Source organism: Schistocerca piceifrons, chromosome 6 (assembly GCF_021461385.2).
Source record: "Schistocerca piceifrons isolate TAMUIC-IGC-003096 chromosome 6, iqSchPice1.1, whole genome shotgun sequence".
Classification (NCBI taxonomy): Eukaryota; Metazoa; Arthropoda; class Insecta; order Orthoptera; family Acrididae; genus Schistocerca; species Schistocerca piceifrons.
In genome coordinates this window covers 197,681,287-197,700,881 of record NC_060143.1, presented here as the reverse complement: position 1 = coordinate 197,700,881, position 19,595 = coordinate 197,681,287, and the positions used below count along the sequence as shown (strand labels likewise).

Genomic DNA, 19,595 nt, shown 5'->3' with positions numbered 1-19,595 from the left:
CAAAGGATAGGTGTCCACCACCAATTGGGAATTAATGGTGGCCTTGAAATCGCCACAAAGACTTAATTTTCCCGAGGGCTTCCTTACAATAACGAGGGGCGAAGCCCACTCGCTGGAAGAAATGGGAAGAACGACCCCTAGGGCTGTCAGCTGGTCTAGCTCTTCCTTTACCTGAGGGCGGAGAGCCAAGGGGATCTGCCTCCCACGGAGAAAACGCGGGCAAGCCGATGCCTTCAACGTTAAGTGAGCTTCAAAATCTTAAACACGCCTCAGGCCCTCCTCAAAAATATCTGGAAAGTCGGAGATCAAAGATTCCAATGATTGATAGGGAACGTCTTCGGAGACCAACTGTATGGAGTAAGCGATAGAAAAACCGAAAGCTTGAAAGGCATCCAGGCCAAAAAGGTTAGCTGAGCTCGCATCACTGACAACAATAAAAGTAATAGGCCGAGTGACTGATTTGTAAGTCACGTCGGTAGTGAATTGACCCAGTAGGGGAATGAACTGTTTACCATAACCGCGTAGACGCCGGTAAACTGGCGCCAACGGGGGCGATCCAAGGTCGGAATAAGTTTGTGCATTCAACAACGAAACTGCCGCGCCCGTATCGACTTGCAGTTGTAACCGGCGCGACTGAACCGACACCTCGATAAAGAGTTTGCGTGCCGATGCGTCGGGAGCCTGGCCCGATGAAACTTCCTGAATGTCAACGTCCTTGTCCTCTGTACCTGCTTCCTTCGATTCTTTTGAGGCTGAGCGGCAAACTTTAGCAATGTGACCTCTTCTATTACATTTGCGACAAACAGCCCAATGCTGGGGGCACTCTGACCTCCGCAACGTCGCACCACGCTTCCAGCTGTTGACCTGCTGCGTGAGAGACTTCATACGATTGAGCAATGGACAGGACTTCCTCGAGGGAAGGGTTTTCTAACTGCAGGGCCCGTTGCTGGACCTCCCTATCAGGGGCCGAACGAACAATGACGTCGCGTACCATAACGTGGGCGTACGACTCTCGCGACTGCTCCGTGACAAAATGACACTTGCGACTAAGACCGTGCAGGGTAGCGGCCCACGTCCGGTAAGACTGATGGGGCTGTTTCTTGCATTGATAGAACTCGACCCTAGCCGCCACAACATGCGTGCGGCGGCGATAATATGAAGACAGCAATGAACACAATGTGTCAAAAGACAAGGACGAGGGTTCCTGCAACGGCGCTAGCTGCCGCAAAACTTGATACAGCAAGGGAGATATCCAAGACAAGAAGAGAGCACGACATACCTCCACATCGGCCACATGAAATGCCTGGAAATGCTGCCGAAGGTGATGTTCATATGCGTCCCAATCCTCCGCCGTCTCATCATACGGGGGAAAGGGAGGAGGGAACGGCACCGGAGCAGACGGCGTGGAGAGCAACGCCGGAAGCACTTGTTTCATGGTAGCCATGAGTTCCGTCTGCTGTGCAACCAAAACTCACACCAAATCCTCCATGCCGTGGAGAAGCTGCGAAACCGGAACAACGAAGCAACACGCGAAAGAACGACCCTACTCGTCGCCAATTGTGTAGTAACACTGTTCACGTTTACGTCGCACTTCACTTAGCGTAGACCGGGACTGTGTCCTAGGCATGCCCGATGTTAACTGACTGGGCACGGCCCGTGCTGCCGGAGTTGCTGTTGTTGTTGTTGTCATGCCGGCAGAGGTGGCGTCCGAATTCTCACGTGCCCTCTGGTGGACGGGACTCTACTTGCGGCAACTACCGTCCGTGACGCGCCGTGCCAATGTGCGCCTCCCGCGATCTTTCTGGTGGCTACTACAGGAAGACTGCCACTGATTGCACAACACTCAGGTTTGATGTATATGTATACTTTAGGTAGTGGCAAGGTATTCAAAATGAGACATTAATAATGGAAGCGTACAGGCCACAGTCAGACTGGATTGTAACAATAGCAATGAAATCACTAATGACAAATAGTAGAATATCAGATTCAGTGTTAAACTGCAACATTTAACTTTTCAATACAATAACAGAACAGGGTCCAAGAGAAATGAAATATAAGAAAGACTAAAAAGAATGAAAGAGAAATCAGCAAAATGCATAAAATAAAATAAAAAAAGACTCATTGAGTAAGATAGGAATAAATAAGAGAAAGTGATGAAATGTAACAAAGAAAAATAGCAAAAGATATTACAAGAAAATAAATGATTTGAGTATGTGCAACAAGAACTGAGGTTGTGAAAGCAGGAAAGAAATATCCCATCCTATGCAGAATAGTTTGTATTGCCCTTCCTTTATTGGGAAGTTATCTATTTATTTTCTCTTTTAATTTATATTTCTTTGCTATACATTATTGGTGTGTTTCTGATGTCTGGACAGCAGTACATTAAAACTACAGTTTTATCCTGTAAATACTCTGCAATAAAATCTTCTTGATGATTACATGTTTATGGAATTACACAATGGGGTCCCTCCTTATCATGAGAGAAACATGTCAAAAGGTAAAAAGTGAAAACGATGGGGACTAGGCTGCTCAAACTATATAAGCAAGTCAAAAAGTTTAAAAGGGCATAACAGCAGTTGTACAACAGGTAAAAGAAAAGAGAGAAACAGTCAGCATCTTGCACAAAGGTGGCTAAAAGCACAACACAGTGAGAGGGGAAGACAGGAATCAGTGGTTGCTTGGTGGATACCTGCCACAGAGGAAGACTCTTGCCCCTCAACCACCCCTAATACTGGAAGTGGAAGAGTATTATAGGTCAGAGTAAAATACGCTCTTCCTCAAGAAATGCAACACTTTGGTAGTGGCTGTCATGTCATCAGCAAGCATCTGAGGTAGTGAGGTAGGGAAGCTGAGAGCGTGCTGCAGATAAACCAGGAGGGGGCACTCGATAAGAACACGTGCTACAGTCAGTAGACTATTGCAGCTGCAGTGAGGAGGATCCTCCCGAGGAAGAAGAAATTCATGAGCAAGTCTCGTGTGGCCAATGAGTAGTCAGCACAACACAATGGCATCTTTCCGACAGGACTGCAAAGATGTGTGCCACACCTTAGTGGACCCTTTAATCACTCTCAACTTGTTTTGGGTCATAGTAGCCTACCATTACAATTCCCAGAGCTTCAAAATATTGTGTCGGAGTTGTAATCTTAAGTCTGCGCCCAGTATTCACACGTCAAGTTGATCTCCTGTAGTTGCGCCTTTATCTAGACAATCGGTGAGTTCATTTCCTGGAATGCCTATGTGGCTCTGTGTCAGATGAAGCTCACTGTCTTCCCACAGCTGTAGAGGTCAGCAAGGTCCTAGATGTTTGCAGCCAAAAAGTTTTTGGGACAGCACAGGACTGTGCCCTTTAAGCAACTCACCGAATCACTACAGATCAGAAAGTTTGTCTTGGCCTGGATTTGACGTACCGCAAAGCCTGAGTGATGGCAACCAATTCAGCAATGTATACATTGCAGGCAGCTGACAGAGAGTGCTTCTCATGTACCCTTGCATGTGCAAAAGCGTAACAGACCCTGATGTTGACTTTCAATCCATCTGTGTAGATGCATACCAAATTAGAATAACTGTGGAGGATTGAAAGAAATAGGTGTCAGAGAGGGTCCAAAAGAGGTCCATCCAGCGCACAGGGGAAGAGGAGAGGGAGCTCTAGGAATACAGACTAACGGAGGCTGTTAGAGGTCTTTCAGTATAAAACAGAGTCGGATCCCAGCTGGTCTTCCCAGTTTTGGGCAATGTGCAACAGTCTGAACTGTTGGTTGTGTTGAATGACACGGGTGGGTAGGCATCTGATAGACTGTGACTGCATAAATTGCCAGGAGCTGCTGTTGTCTGACCCGCAGCGGTGGGACACCAGCTTCTGCCTGGCTACATCTTCAGACCACATTGGTACTGGCGGTCACTGGAATGAGCCAGAGCAGTAGGGTATCGTCGCTGCTGCTGCTGCTGCATGAGTAATAGTATCAATGGTATCCTGTATCAATTTGTCGATATCTGTCACATGACGAGTTGCAAAAGTGGCTGCAGAGGAGAAAGCCTGCCAATCAGCTCTCCGAAGCGAGCAACGTGGAGCATGTTCTAGATATCTGTGAGTCGAGAGGGAGAGAACGATAGGAAAATGGTCACTGTCACAAAGATCCCCATGGACATGCCACTGAATCAGGGGTAAGATACTCGGGTTGCAAACTGTGAGATCAATAGTTGAAAATATTTGGTGGGCCACACTGAAATGGGTTGCAGCTCAAGTGTTGATCAGCCAGACATCCAATTCTGAAAGGTGTTCTAGTGCTTGGCCTCTGTGAGATATAGCGTTGCTGCCCCACAAAGGATTATGGGCATTAAAGTCCACCAATAAGAGGAAGAAGGCAGGGAGCCACTAACTCTAACAGCTCGTGATAATCTACTCTGGGGCTAGATAAACATTACACATTGTCATCTGAATTGACAGTTAGGTCACGTCTTCTAGTACAGTGGTTAAGGGGCACCTGCTCACTGAATATATCAGAGCTTATGAAGGCACAGACCCCACTGGACAATCTCTCAACATTAACATGATTGGTACAGTAGTGGTGGTGATTTTCCAGAGCAGGGAGGTGTGTTGCCGTAAATCATGTTTCCTGAGGCGCTATGCCAATTACAGAATAGGCAACCATTAGATGACTGAGGTCATTCAAATGTCGATAGTACCCATTACAGTTCCATTGAAGGAGCATTAGTGTCAGGTCTGAGAAATTGGCAAATGGAAAATATGGGTGTGATTATTTTGCTCCCAGGTCGTGGTCCAGGATTTCTGGCCACACCAATGGTGCGGGAACCACCAGTGCTATAGGTGTAGGGGATGAAGGAGCTGATACTACCTCCCCCAACTTGAGGGCAGGCCCTGGAACACAACCAGGGTGTGGAGGTGTCTTGCGAGATGTTGCCATTGCGTGAAGTGTGGACTGTGACATGACAGTCGCAAAATTAGAGACCATAATAGTTGGAAGAAGTCTTTCAAACTTTTTCCTTGCATCTTGGTAAGACAGGCGGTCAAGAATCTTATACTCTTGAATTTTCTTTTCCTCCTGAACATTGAGCATCATGGTGAATGAGGATGGTGCAGTTCTTGACAGTTGACATGCTGAGGGGGTGGGTCACAAGGGCTGCCCTCTCGGGATGCCCGTCCACATGCCCTACAGATAGCCTCATTAGAAAAGTGGCAGGACATGTATCCAAATCTTTGGCACCTAAAACATTTCATTGGAGGAGGAAAGTAAGGCCTGAGGTTACACCTATAAATCATTCTCAGGCAAAATATTACCATCAAAGGCTAGGATAAGAGCTCCAATGTTCACTCTATTATCCTTGGGTCCCTTATGGATGGGGCAAACGAAATGGACTCCACACCATGCCAGATTAGTATCCACCTCCTCATCAGTTTGAAGTGTTGTGTCCCAATGGAATTCTATCGAGCTTGTTATGAGGAGAAATGGTAACTGACATATCACCTAACTTGACATATGCCTGAAGTGCCCATGATTGGTCGGTGTGTGATGTTTTGATCAGCAAAGGTCCATTTCTCATCTTCCCTATTACCGCAACCTCCCCAAACTGATCTTCAATATTTTCAACGAAAAACATATACTGCGTTGAAGCTAAAGAGCCACTGTCAGTACAGGAACAAAGCAAGATCTCGACAAACTGACTACTTTCATTTCTCCTTGCCTGGTTCTCATCTTGTGTGTGGTTATTGATGGAAATACCGTAGGATTGTAAACTTATGTATTAAAATCACTGTTCCTGACTGATGAGATGGCCATGTTGGTTCAGCCACCATTAAATTAGATCCGTTCTATTGCAGATGATCCATCCCGATGCCACACACTCTGATCAGAGGCTCTCCCCATGCCCCCTCCCCCTGTAGTCGACAGGCACCTACTCCTTGGCTGACATGGGGAGGTCACAACTTAGGCTTTGGCAGTGTGTGTTGTCTTGTGAGCGTATGGCATTGGTGGCCGGGAGACGCCTCGCGGGGCGGTTCGGCCGCCGCACAAGTTCTTCAACGACACTACGGCAACTTGCGAGTGAATGAGGATGAAATAATGATGGAAGACACACAACACCCAGTCATCTGGAGGCAGAGAAAATCCCCGACCCAGCCGGGAATCAAACCCGGGACCCTGTGCGCGGGAAGCGAGAACGCTACTGCAAGACCACGAGCTGCGGACTGCTTTGGCAGTGCAATCCCTGCATTGTCAGGGGGCTACCACCGAGAGGGTACATGAAAACATCCACCATGACAGACTGGCTACCATGCTGGATTTTGGATGCAGAGGTAGATCCACTTCACTGGTAGCTGCAATAGGTAACAGCGCACATGGAGAGGTAGTACACCATAGTAAGGTGTCCTTCCCAGACCGCCCACAATCGGTAAAATTTGGAAAGTGGAGATCAGAGCCAAAAAGGGGACCACAATTTAAAAAGTCAAAAAATGTGAGGAAAAAAGTGTTAAAAAAGTCCAAAAGCAGTCACAAGACCAAGGTAAAAACTTGACCCAATAAAAGACTCCTACTGGCCGCCACTTACAACAGGCAAGGAAGGCCCCAACACTGCAGGGGATAATAAAATCATCTTATCTTTATTATTTTCTCTTTATTCTAATTTAAGTTCATGTGTTACTTGCTCATTTTTCTTTATTTTCATATGTACATATTTTTTGAAACTTATATATAAATACAAAGATGAGGTGACTTACCGAACAAAAACGCTGGCAGGTCGATAGACACACAAACAAACACAAACATACACACAAAATTCAAGCTTTCGCAACAAATTGTTGCCTCATCAGGAAAGAGGGAAGGAGAGGGGAAGACGAAAGGAAGTGGGTTTTAAAGGAGAGGGTAAGGAGTCATTCCAATCCCGGGAGCGGAAAGACTTACCTTAGGGGGAAAAAAGGACAGGTATACACTCGCACACACGCACATATCCATCCACACATACAGACACAAGCAGACTTATGTTGATACTTATGTTGAATGAGGATGATTTCCACTATTAGTAAATATGACTACTTTTATTAAATACTCATGTTAACAAAAATGCACTAATAAAACAACATTCACAATAGAAACTATTTATATCCAGGTGGGAGATGATTTAAAGGAATAAAAACTTACAGATATAGCAAACTTTACACCTTGGAATTTATAAATGTTGAAAAGGGAAGAAGTTTTTAGGTACATATGGCTGTTGGATAATCAATTAATTTAAAATTTCCCCAGGACTTTTGTTTTATGGAACACTGTAGATGAGAGGGAAATCAATAGACGCTACAAATAATTAGATTTGGCAAGGAAGGTGAGATGTAATTGATGCGAAATAATGCAAATAATGAAATCTTTCATACTAAAGTAATGTTTAGAGTGAGTGAGAGTGTGTGTGTGTGTGTGTGTGTGTGTGTGTGTGTGATTTAAACATTTCTTTTACTTATGGTGTGAACCAAAGAAATTAAATTATATCATTAGATAATAATTACCAGACAATTCACATGTATGTCTGGTTTGGGATCTGAAATAAAGAAATATATATATATATATATATATATATATATATATATATATATATATATATATATATATTTTTTTTTTTTTTTTATGCAGAAATCGCACATGCGCAATGATTTTCAAATAGATGGTGCCATATGCAAACACCCTCTGCCAAATATCACACAGCAGCTCTCTTGCAAGTGCATTGTATGCTGTGTTTGCTAATAGTGCAGCCAGACGTTACTCACCAAAGACCATACTAGACTAATGTTATGATGGGTCTGTCATCGAAGAATCTTGATTTTCACATCATGATTTAATAGCAGCCAATGCTGGGTTTCAGGCCAATTCCTTGTCAATGTGGGGCAGCATATATAGGTCAGGCATGTCACACAGTACAAGAACACTGCAATGAACATCAGTGTCATACATGTCTTCGTCAACCAGAAAAGTCAGCAATTGTGGAACAATGTCTGAATACAGACAGGACCTCATGATTTATGAAAAGAGGGAAGTTTTATCCGCAGCATTGCATCATTAAGGAAGCAATACATACCGTACAGCCAATAATCTCATCAACAGGGACGTGGAATTTCAACTGAGCACAGCCTGGAACCCTGCATTGGCTGCTATAAAATCACGATGCGAAAATCAAGATTCTTCGATAACAGACCCCTTCATAACATTGGTCTAGTACAGTCTTTGGTGAGTAACGTCTGGCTGCACTGTTTGCATATGCAACAAACAGTGCACGCACACGAGAGCTGCTCTGCGATTTTTGGCAGAGGGCATTTACATATGGCACCATCTATCTGCAAATCATTGCACATGCACCATTTTCACACCTGCACATTCTTTGCTCACCTGTTCTAGAAACAGGGCGTCGACGTGCAGATACCATCCTTCGTACCTACCCACCAGCAATGTTGAACCACCTGAAGATGTCAGACAGTTGCTCCGAGGAAATATTGTGGAATTTGCACAACATGATCTGGCGGCAAACCCATGAAGACTATTTACAACAATGACATGATTCGCTAATGACATTACTATCCTCAGTGAAAGTGAGGAAGAATTACAGGATCTGTTAAATGGGATGAACACTGTAATGAGAACACACTATGGACTGAAAGTATATGGCAGTCAATTGTGTGGGAAAACCTGAAAAGAAGAGAATCGTAGCATTTGACATGTGTTGCTATAGAAGGAAGCTGAAAATTAGGTGGACAGATAAGATCAGAAATTAGGAGTTTGTTGCAGAATCACGAGGAGATGAACATATGGAAAGCACTGCAAAGAGGTACAGGGCATGTGCTAAGACACAGAGGAATAACCCCAGTGGTACTATAGAGAGCTGTGTAGGGTAAAAGCCATAGGGAAAGACAGAGTCTGGCATGTATCCAACAAATAAATGAGGACTCTGGGTGTAAGTGTTCCTGCGAGATGAAGAAGTTGGAAAAAAATTTAAAAAATGAGGATGATGGACATAACCTTAATTCCTCTCCTGCACAATTGCATCAGAAAGAGTCTCTGAAAGGCTTTCAAGAAACAAAGTTCTTTAACTGACATAGTTTTGCAGACTTAATTCCTGTGTAGTCCTCGTTTTCTGTAAGTAGAAACACACAATAGTCATATACACAATAGTCATATGTCTCAACAGCAACAGCAACAGCAACAGCAATAGCAATAGCAATAGCATACTTTTTTGGCAAAAAGAAACTCACCTTTGACTAGAACATGTAAGATTTTCGCAGCGCAGAGGGGAACAATACAAATCACTAGGCTGACTCCAAACAAGAACTGAAACTGAAGCAAAATCAAAACTCTGTTATCTTGTAATCTCATAGTCAATGAATTTTAAATTGCTTGTATCAACAACACAACTATGCACAATGAAGTCAGTCTTACCACAACACTGACATTGCACATTAATGCTATTCTTGGAAGAAGTCTGAAACTGATGCGGGACCCATCCAATGAGAATGGCTGAGTTATCACTTTTTCTCTTCCTTCTGTGTCTCTAACGAAAACCTGGAGCAGAAAAATTGTAACTATAGTATGCAAAAAGTAGCAACAAATTCTAGTTCACATGGCTTATGGGAGACACAGTGAACATCAGAAGCACACAATACAATGCTGTAAACTCTGGACCCAAGTAATACTTATTCAACAAAATAATTTTAAAAGATGGGCTTCACTGTCTTAAAGAATGCACTCTCTTTCTTCCAGGAATTATGAAAAGGCTGCTAATCTGTCCTTGTACCTCTCTAAACTAATGGAGATTGCAGATCACAATTGAGATAAAAGTGCAATTAACTTCTAAACAGAACTGTTGGCCATTGCTTGTAGTCCAGGTTAGGCGCTCTCTAGCCTACTCTAAGCCCTATGTCATCTGAAACTGTGTAAATGGTTTGTACCCCACTGCCTGTTAACATACGTCAAGACGCTTGAGAACCGTACCTGGAGATTCAGAATAGCTAATGTAAACCACATTTGTCTAATGTGGCATCTCTCTCTCTCTCTCTCTCTCTCTCTCTCTCTCTCTCTCTCTCTCTCTCTCTTCCCCCCTCTCCCACTCCAATTCATGTGTATTAAGTACATACATAAATTAGGGCTTTTGGAACAGGTTTAATCTCATAGAATGTAGTGATTTTGCATCTCTCTCACCTAAAATAAAGTTCATGTAGCAAACATACAGTTCAGTACTGAACATCAACTACAGTGCGACTGGGCTTACCGAGCAAGGTGGTGCAGTGCTTAGCACACTGGACCCACATTCAAGAGGATGATGGTTCAAACCTGCGTCTGGCATCCTGATTTAGGTTTTCCATGATTTCCCTAAATCACTTCAGACAAATGCTAGGATGGTTCCTTTGAAAGGGCACAGCCAACTTCCTCCCCTATCCTTCCCTAATCCGATGGGACCGATGACCTCGCTGTTTGGTTCCTTCCCCCAAATCAACCAACCAACCATGATTGGGCTTAGCATTTTCCCCAACGTATATTAAGCACAACACAGGCTGTCACTAATATTCAGTCAGGCACTGTTTTCAATAATTATCAAAGTCACCTGTGTGATTATATGTCAAACACACACAAATGTGATCCCAATCATTATAGTGTTTTTCAATAACAAATTGTCACCGATTTCCTGTAAAAAGTTGACAAACATAGACATAAGACTTATTTGGGTACCTGCATCACCTGTAGAAGTTACCTACCAAGAACAAGTGATATTTTAACACAGTGAAGAAAGGAAAGTCAAACCCATGGATAAATGAGAAACAACATTTTGTTAAACAAAAATAGATGTTACCTGAAACAACCAGTAAACATGACACAAAAATTGAGACAAATTTAGATTTTAAGTACCTAAAAGTAAGTTAACTGAATAAAAAGAATTAAAAATGATTCACCATAAAAACACCGAAGCATGTAGGAAGCTTTGCAATTGCTTACAGAAAACTGTTCAATCAGTATCTGTTTTGTATCGAAAGTAATATGTGGGAACTTTCATTAACTTATATTCTGGAAAAGTTAAAAAGGAAGTGAATGGCATCCATCTAGAAGCTGTTAGCTTTTATCCATATTCTTCTTTCAGGTTTCAAAGTTTAATTTCACCAAATGTCAGACATTTGATGAAGATTACCATTTTATGATAACAACATCACAGAAAGAAGATGAGCACCTACCAACAACCCACCGAAATAAGTCTTATTAGATAAGAGTGTGATTTGAAAAACATGATGAAATCTTGTCATTTCTGACTCTCTTCTTGCACCTTCTGTCTCTCCTAATCTAGGATTTGAGGTGATCTCCCTCTTAATTCTTATTTTCTTTTTCTTCTTTACCTATGCAATGAAGGAACTATATACAGGTGGGCCATCAGTCAGTAGTCACTAGCAAGCCTTATACTTCGTTTAGCCTAGTGTAATGGTAGTCAGTTGTAAACTTGACTGATTTGCAACATCCATAAGTCAGTTGACTCCGTGTATTTGTTTTGCAAATACTGTGGAAACATGACTAACTATAGTGATACTTGTGATTCATTTGTGGAATATTTTCCAAACATCTATCCTCCATTTTGACATGGTCTCTGCACATTAAATTTAAGATAAAGTGACTGGGTTGGTAGCGGAGCTTCATCGCCCAGGCAGACCAAAGTCTGTTACTCCAAGAGAGAATCTTAATGTTGTCACACAATGTTTTAGGCAGTCGCTGACTAAATCTCAAAGAAAAGTGTCCAGGGAGTATGGAATAGCAAGAACAAGCTCACAAAGGATTCAGAAAAAGCTGAAACGGAGACAATGTATGCCTACTTTACTTCAAGACCCAAATGGAGATGATCCAGACATGCATATGGAATGCTGCACATTGTACACAATTTGACAAGAAGCTTATCAAAAGTTCTACAAAAACATTCTTCGGAATGATTAAATGACTATTAAGGCAAATGGCAGGGTGAATACGCACATATGGGCAGGAATTTTCAGTGGTGGGCTAATCAGGCCTTATTTTTCAATGGGATTCTCAATTTTATAAATGACCTAGATAAGCTTCAAGAAGTGTTGTCAGAATTGGAAAATAGTCCACTTTTTTAACATATTCAGTCAGCTCAGGAAAAGTTGATACAACAACAAGATGGAGTTCCCCCACCATATGGAGTTATCAGCAGACAGGGTACTATTGAATGGTCTCCATAATCCTCAGATATCACACCCAAGGATTTTTCACAGTTCAGCAGAGAAATTTAGCATCAGAATTTAAAAAAAATGATAATAATAAATCTTTGCTACTCAAGAAAGCAAATCATCAGCTGTATTGGGTGAAGTTCATGATGGCTAGAGATGACAAAGAACACTGTGAGAGCTGATGACGGCAGCATACATTCTGAGAGAGAGAGAGAGAGATAGAGAGATTGTATATCAGACTTAGCAGCAAAAGTGTCACAGTTGTCACTGAAAAATAAATAAAGTTAGAGAAGTTAGCCTAAAAATCTGTGCACTATTCACTAAAATAAAATTACTAACCCATAACTCATGAGGAGTGGTCTTTCAGACGGCAATGGAATTCCTTCTATAACCCCCTCCCCCACCTACCCTCCTTAAATCACCACCACTATACATTTTTGCTGTCAGTTCCTCAAGAACTACATAGCTGTTCTTCAATATACTACAAAAAGTGTTCGCAGGAATGTGTCAATTTTAATGATCCTACATTTGATGAAATTATTCTTCGGTGGGAGGAGGAAGATGTCAGCGATATAGATCAAGAAATACACAAAAAAGATGGTGATTTTTACAGTAGCTGGTGATCACTAGCATGCAGCGGAAGAACTGAAGGACAATGGTGATGGGCACCTTTCTGGTTCTCCAAGAAAACATTTAATGTCTTGGTTAAAATCAAATGTGCTTTAAACGGTTGTAAAGAAAAATGTAGACCTCATCACTGAAAGTCAGTTTTTCAGACTATCTTTTGTGGTCACGAGGCAGCCCTGACGCCAGCTACGAGCGCTTTTCACTTGCTGTATTACAAAATAAGTAATTTAGTTAGTAATTAATTGTTTTTGCTGTCTATTCTATAGTATTTACATGCTTTAGTGTTAGACACATGTGATAAAGGTTTCAGTTTTTATTTGCATCTGAATAAGATAAGCGAAGTTTCTATTTAGGACAGTTCCAGGAGTACGCAAACGTTTGTTTACATTCTTAACTGATGTTAAATACGCAGGATTATCAATTAATTCAGTGCACAATACCCAGTATTTGCGATTATTAGTGTCATTTAGGCTCAATACATTGAAGGCAGCAGTTTTTATACGTTTTATTAGGTTATTTTTCACATAAACATAAAAGTTTGTTTACATTATCAATACGAGGGTTAATCAGCTTAAGTTAGTGTTCAATACTCAGTATTCACGTTTATTAGCGTCATTTAGACTCGGTACACTGAAGGTAGCAGTTTTTACACATTTTATTATGAATAGTGATACTGACAGTGATTTCTAACCTCACTTGTATACGTTTGACTAGCGCAACCTGCGACCGTTAACAGTTAAGGAAATGTAAAATACGTGGTAAATTAGTATTACACTACAATATCTGAGTAAATCAGTGTTACAATACAACTTCTGAGCCCTTCTTTAATACGGGTTAGTTAGCAGAAAGCTAAGACTCACTTTGCCATCTGCATAAATACCTTAGCTTGTTGTGGGCTTTAGTGATCACGTACTGTAAGCCCATCAGTTCCTATAAAGTAGAATTCGTATTTGTGCTTTCATTCTGAACTCTTATGGTTAGCTAAAAGTTTTGGTTTGTACCTGCATCTGTAAGTCTACAATGCCCAGTGTTTATGTTTATTAGTATCATTCAGACATGGAACAGTTAAGGTAGCAGTTTTTGTAGTTTTATTAGGTCACTTTCGCGTGTACGTAAACGCATGTTTAAATTACAAATACGGGGGATAATCAGTAGGTGCAGCTTACCGTAGGTCACTGTTTAATTCGTTTATAATATTCACTAGATAGCCCCTAGCAGTTTGCTGTAGGTCACTGTCTTATTCTTTAGTATTCACTAAGTAGCTCCTAGCAGAAAAATAAGCACCAGATCTCGCTTCAACCATATATTTTTATTTTCATTATTGAGTGTCCTTTCTGCCAACTAGAGTGCAGCTGTTAACCTTGTGTGGCAGTAGGTTTCCTTAAGTTTTTTAATAGTAAATCAGTTATTAGCTAGATGGATAGGGACTGTGTCTGTTGTGTGCGGATGCAGCAGGAGTTGGTCACAGTCCAAACACAGCTGGAAGCTTTGTTGGCCACAATCAATAAGCTCCTTGAGGTGCGGTGGGGATGGGGTGCTTGGGGCGGCCTCTGCTGTACTAGATGTGCAGGGGGGGATGTCACAGATCTCTGTCACTGAGCCGACCTCAGGAGCGACTGAGCCAGCCAGCCCACTCTCACCTCAGTGTGGGTGGCAGACTGTGTCGAGGTCTCGAGCCTCAAGGCGAAGGCTGCACGGGGTACGCAGGCTCCTGCCAAATCCCATGCACTTTGCTAATAGATTCAGTGTGCTGTATGATGCTGGGGGAGGGGGGGGGGGGGGAGGCTGAGCCAGATCAGAATGCACCTTCTGCCAGGATAGTGGCCACTCCTTCGGCAAGGTCCGGACAGGCACGTGGGGGTAGGGGTTTGTTATAGTGCGCGTCATTTTCGACGGCGGCTGAGTTTAGGTTCGTTCTGTGCATCTGACGTCACAAAACACAGTCAGCCAATGAACAGAGAGCTTCGTTGCCAGAGCTCAACTGCAGTGCAGAGCACGGATGAGTGTCTTCAGTTTTAGAAACGTTCAGTCATAAATAAGGTAATAGAACAAAAGCAATGTCTTGATAGCAGACTTTCTTTTACAGAAAGTTTGGAAAAGCATTCTTTATACCAATTGCTTTATATTCTATTAATTAATTAAACTAAACAAGCAATAAGCTTCCTAATTCAGGCGATAGCGAGGAAAGGTGTTTGTTTCATTCTCATGAACCGTTTTTTCGCCATAAAGAACAGCGGTAATTGTTTATTTCCTATTGTACTTCGACGAAACGTGAGCAATTCATAGTCATACCAACAGTGTTTGTCGGTATTTTGTGTGATATTTTAGAGTCGTCGAGGAGTTCTGTTGAACAATGAGCTCTGATGGTGTAATGGTTACGGTGTTTGGCTGCTAAGTGAAAAGTTCTAAGTTCAAACCTTGTTCGGTGCTTAGTATTTTCTTTATTTAAAAACAATGCCGAAGTGTCTTACTTCATGAATTTTATTCGTTTGAATGTAATTTTTTGAAATTTCTAGTGCTTTGTCTCAATCATAATAAGTTTTCGGTTCTTCTAATTTTGTCCTCCAATATTTCTTTTCACAGCAATTAAAAACAATGAAAAGGCACACATACAATATTCATGTTATCTGTTTTGTTTGTATATCTTCTCTTCCATAGTCACTGTTTTACTATTCATATTGAGATATATTCTTTTGCGACAGTATTAAAAGTATTATTTAGATAAGAATTTTGGCTCGTACGTTGCCGAGCTACTTGATTGTCTGACACAATTCTTTGCTTCGCTGCTTTGGCAACATCACCATATTCAGTGTTTTCGTTGACTGATCTATGTTTTAGCAAGTATTTGCTGTCCATTGTGACAAACACAAATTGTTTGCGCCATGCGCCTCACCAGGGTGTATATGTGCACGAAGAAAAAAAAAATTCCGGATTTCCCGGTTAAAAATACACTTTCTCCCTGATGAAAATACACTTTTTCCGTGTTAAGTAACAGTCTACTTTTCCTCGGAACTGTAAAACTTATCAATCCTTTCAATGGTTGTGGTTTTACACACTGGCGTAGAATTTCCCAACACTTTAGAAAACTAAACTCAGGGGGAAAAAACACATTTTGGAAAGATGTCTGATGTGCAGCAACATGTGCGCTGCGTATTTTCATATTACGAAAGTATACATTGGAATTCTACCAAACACCCCATGTTACTTTCCGAAGGATTGAGATCAAGATTGCGATGTGCTTTTGTAAGCCGATCGTAGCTCATGTCAAGCGATCTCGCCAGCCGATGACAGTAGATATTCAGACCACAGGACACGCGATGTAGTCAGCCAATAACAACATCACTGTTAAGTAGCGCGAACACACAAGCTGGAAAAGTTAATGGTTTAAATTGATATACATTGTGTTTGCTACAAGAAAAGAAAAGCTTTGGTCTCTAAGATTAATAAGCTGCAAGAGAAGCTAGGCTTTGACACGTAATGTTGATCTTTTTGCGTGTGTTACACTTCAAGATACATCACAGAAATGTGCCAGCAAATTTTTTAACGACATAAATGTCTGATCTTCTGGGCTCGAAAATATTCTAAATGGTCATTCTCAGAATGAGAGTCAAACGCTCTGTGAGTTAAGAAATTCATCGGACATTCGCGCACAGCTCTCATCTTGTGTAAAAGGAAATTTGCTTTACTTGAAAGTAATACTTTTCAAACAATCATTCGGAATATTTTCCCGCGACCTGTTAGATTCGTTTTAGCAGTTGCGCCAGATGGCAGGCGTCGCTGCGCTTGCGCAGCTATGATGACGCAGGATGCCCGTACGTTTGTACGTGTAAAACATTAAAAGATCTTACATTATGTCATAAAAGAAACAAGACGTTAGAGGATACTCCAAGGGCATGGGAATTTTGTGAACCCTACTAAATGCATAATTCGGCTTAAAGTGCACATTCGTATGTCCAGATTCAGATGTATCAGTACCGCATTATCTCATGTTTGGTTCTTTATTATGGCATAATGCCATACGTGCTAGACGATGAAAACATGCACTTGAAATGTAGCGAGCAGTTGAAACTAGGCAATAGTGTGGAATTAAACACTTCGTTTCAAGTAAATTGACTGCCTCCGCAGAAAAGATTAATAAAAGTCAAATTTCTTTAACAAACCGACAAAGATAACTTCATTGTTCTGCAAGGCGATTAACGCTTCACTGTCAGAAAGGTAGAATCAAACTAAAATCTGAAACTAATAACTTATTTTAGCCTTCCATAATTATGAGCATGTATTTTAATTCACTTGATAGCTCCTGACCACAGAAATCCATTTTGTTTTCATTTGACGTGAGAGCAATAAATGAAGAGGAAACAGCAAAATTACTTAACGTAAACACGGGTCATGTGGAGGCTACCACCTCCCCACTACAACTTAGACTGCTCTTTGCACCAGGTCTGGATCTACAATATTTCCGAACCGGGCCAATATTAGATAGTGGCACTCCCCATCCCTCGAGCGTTTGAGGTATGACGCCAAAAATTTAAAAAATCGACTTTTCAAAAATATCTACATACTGTAGCGCACGTCTTTATGAAGTGTCTGATACATAAAACATATATGATCAAGGCAATGTAAGACATGTTATTTGGTCACAAGTGTGCCGAAGTGCAGTGCCACGCCTCCTCACACAGCGTTCTTCCATCACATGCCTCTCTATTTTGCTCTGTGGAATTCAAACGTGTAATATTTTGCAATGGGTGCCATCAAACTGTATTCAGGACAGTGGAAATTAAAATGTTTGGTGGTGCCTCTCCTGCAGTCGGCCGTTTTGTCATCCAGCCCCGCTTAAAAAAAATCTCGCAATTAATAGTGGATGGGATTATTTGTAACCGGGAGAACAAGAACTCTTGAGAAAATTTGCAGTCTTTACTGCCTATTAGCTAATAACTTGCTGTTCTGTGTGACATAAAATTATATATAGGATACATAAAACGAGTAAAGACAAGAGACAAGCAAGACAGCACACATTTCTTCAATCCTTAAGTCCCAGCTTTTTTTTCTCTCTAATCTTGCCACAGCTTTATATAGCGTACTTCCCTTTCTGGGAAAGACTCTATTATGCCATCAAAGTTTGTCAACGTTTTGCTACATGAAAAACCGTCTAATACCAGAAAAGCTGTTAATACAAATAGTTCCCAAGACTGGTGTGGTTTCTCGATCTGATTACATGTATTTTGTCACTGTCTGCTAGATAAAATGAAATAGGCCTGCCTAATACTGCAGCAGTTGTTATACACACCTAATAAACGAGACTGTTTTGGCACAAATGGTCATTTTTATAACACGACAAAATATAATTCAGGAAGTACCAACATCAAAAGCCCATTAGACCTACTACAAGCAAAAAGTTTTATGTTAGGAAATAGTTTCACATTTCATTCATACTTTCTAGCTTCTGAAGCATGAGATCGAAAAGTAGTAGTATGTAATTTTTATATAAATTTTGAATCATCATATACTTCCGTAATTTGTGACAGTCTCCGTTTCTTCTCCTTCCTCATTCTAACAAACAATCTTGTCATCACTAATTCTGTAATTATTCCTGCCAGTGTCAAAATTTATTCTCTGGTTAACCTCACTAATCCTGCCACAATCACCGGTTTAGTTGTCCCGCATTTGTTTTCCGGTTAGGCGATATTAAGTGCTTGTACAACGCGTTTTTCCGCATTACTCCCAGAATAGAACTTTAGCGGCTGCTAGCTGGGGACTGTAGTGTACTGGTCTGGTCAAAAATTTTCTGTCAAAATTTCATTTTCTTGGATACACGGAGAAGACAACATGTAATCTTAGTTGCCTGTTATTCCTGTTAATCGTTTATTTCCTCTCTGGTAGCCTGAATCTATGGAATTCGCTAGTAATTATAACAACGCTGATGATTTGAAAACCCAGTCAACCACATAAAACAGCGATTGTCATTCACCATTTCGGCTTTATTCAGGTGCACCAGTAAATTTTTTCTGGATATCATCTGGCTGTTTGCTGCTATTGCTTATACAGCTAACTGCCACACTTCTGTAGCGAGAAGTGGGATAAGGTACTACTCATACACGACTCAATTGCATGTGCGCATAAACTCGCCTGCAACCGCTCAAACGAATCTAATGTAAACAGTTGTGATGTCACGCTCATCGGAGGCAATTTGTTGTTATAAAACATTGCATAGTCTTCCTAAAGCCTTGACACATTTTGCTGTTGGCAGACGCTCATATAAGCACTGTGTTTTGTTCCTGTATATTGCGTATTTCCTTTGCAACTTAGGTTTTATGTTCGTTTTTTCTCTCGTTCGTGTTTTATTGCTGCAGTATTATTCTGCAGTAGCGAGATACAGTAGTATTCTTTGTTAGAGTATTGGTTCTTACTAGTCAAAATTACAAAAATGTAACCAAAAACTAAAACAATGAAAAATTCCCGGGTTTTTCCCCGGATGAAAAAATTCCCGGGTTTTTCCCAGATCTCCTGGTTGTCCCGGGTCATATACACCCTGCTCACTGACAACATATTTTAGTTTCTATGTTTTATTACATCCACAATTCAGTTTTGTGTACTTCACCAACTTTGTTTTAATCAGAACTTTTAAGAAAAAAGTGAAATGACTCTGGTATAAATAAAACTTTTATTACAGTCGCGAAAGACGGAATATTTCTGAATATTACATATGACACCTATCTGGTACTTAAATGAGATATTGTTATACAGTAAATTGTATATG

The 19,595-nt window shown here is 41.2% G+C and overlaps 1 protein-coding gene across 5 annotated transcripts in view; it reads right to left on the bottom strand.

The window, feature by feature from the left end:
- Positions 1–19,595, bottom strand: part of LOC124802416 (transmembrane protein 62-like) — an 84,768-nt gene that overhangs the window by 39,233 nt on the left and 25,940 nt on the right. For all 5 annotated transcript variants that reach the window (XM_047263178.1, XM_047263180.1, XM_047263177.1 and 2 more), the window contains exons 8-9: positions 9,429–9,551; positions 9,245–9,326 (exon numbers count right to left, since the gene is read on the bottom strand). In XM_047263178.1, the coding sequence (XP_047119134.1) occupies positions 9,245–9,326; positions 9,429–9,551 (205 nt within the window). The remainder of the gene's footprint in view (positions 1–9,244; positions 9,327–9,428; positions 9,552–19,595) is intronic.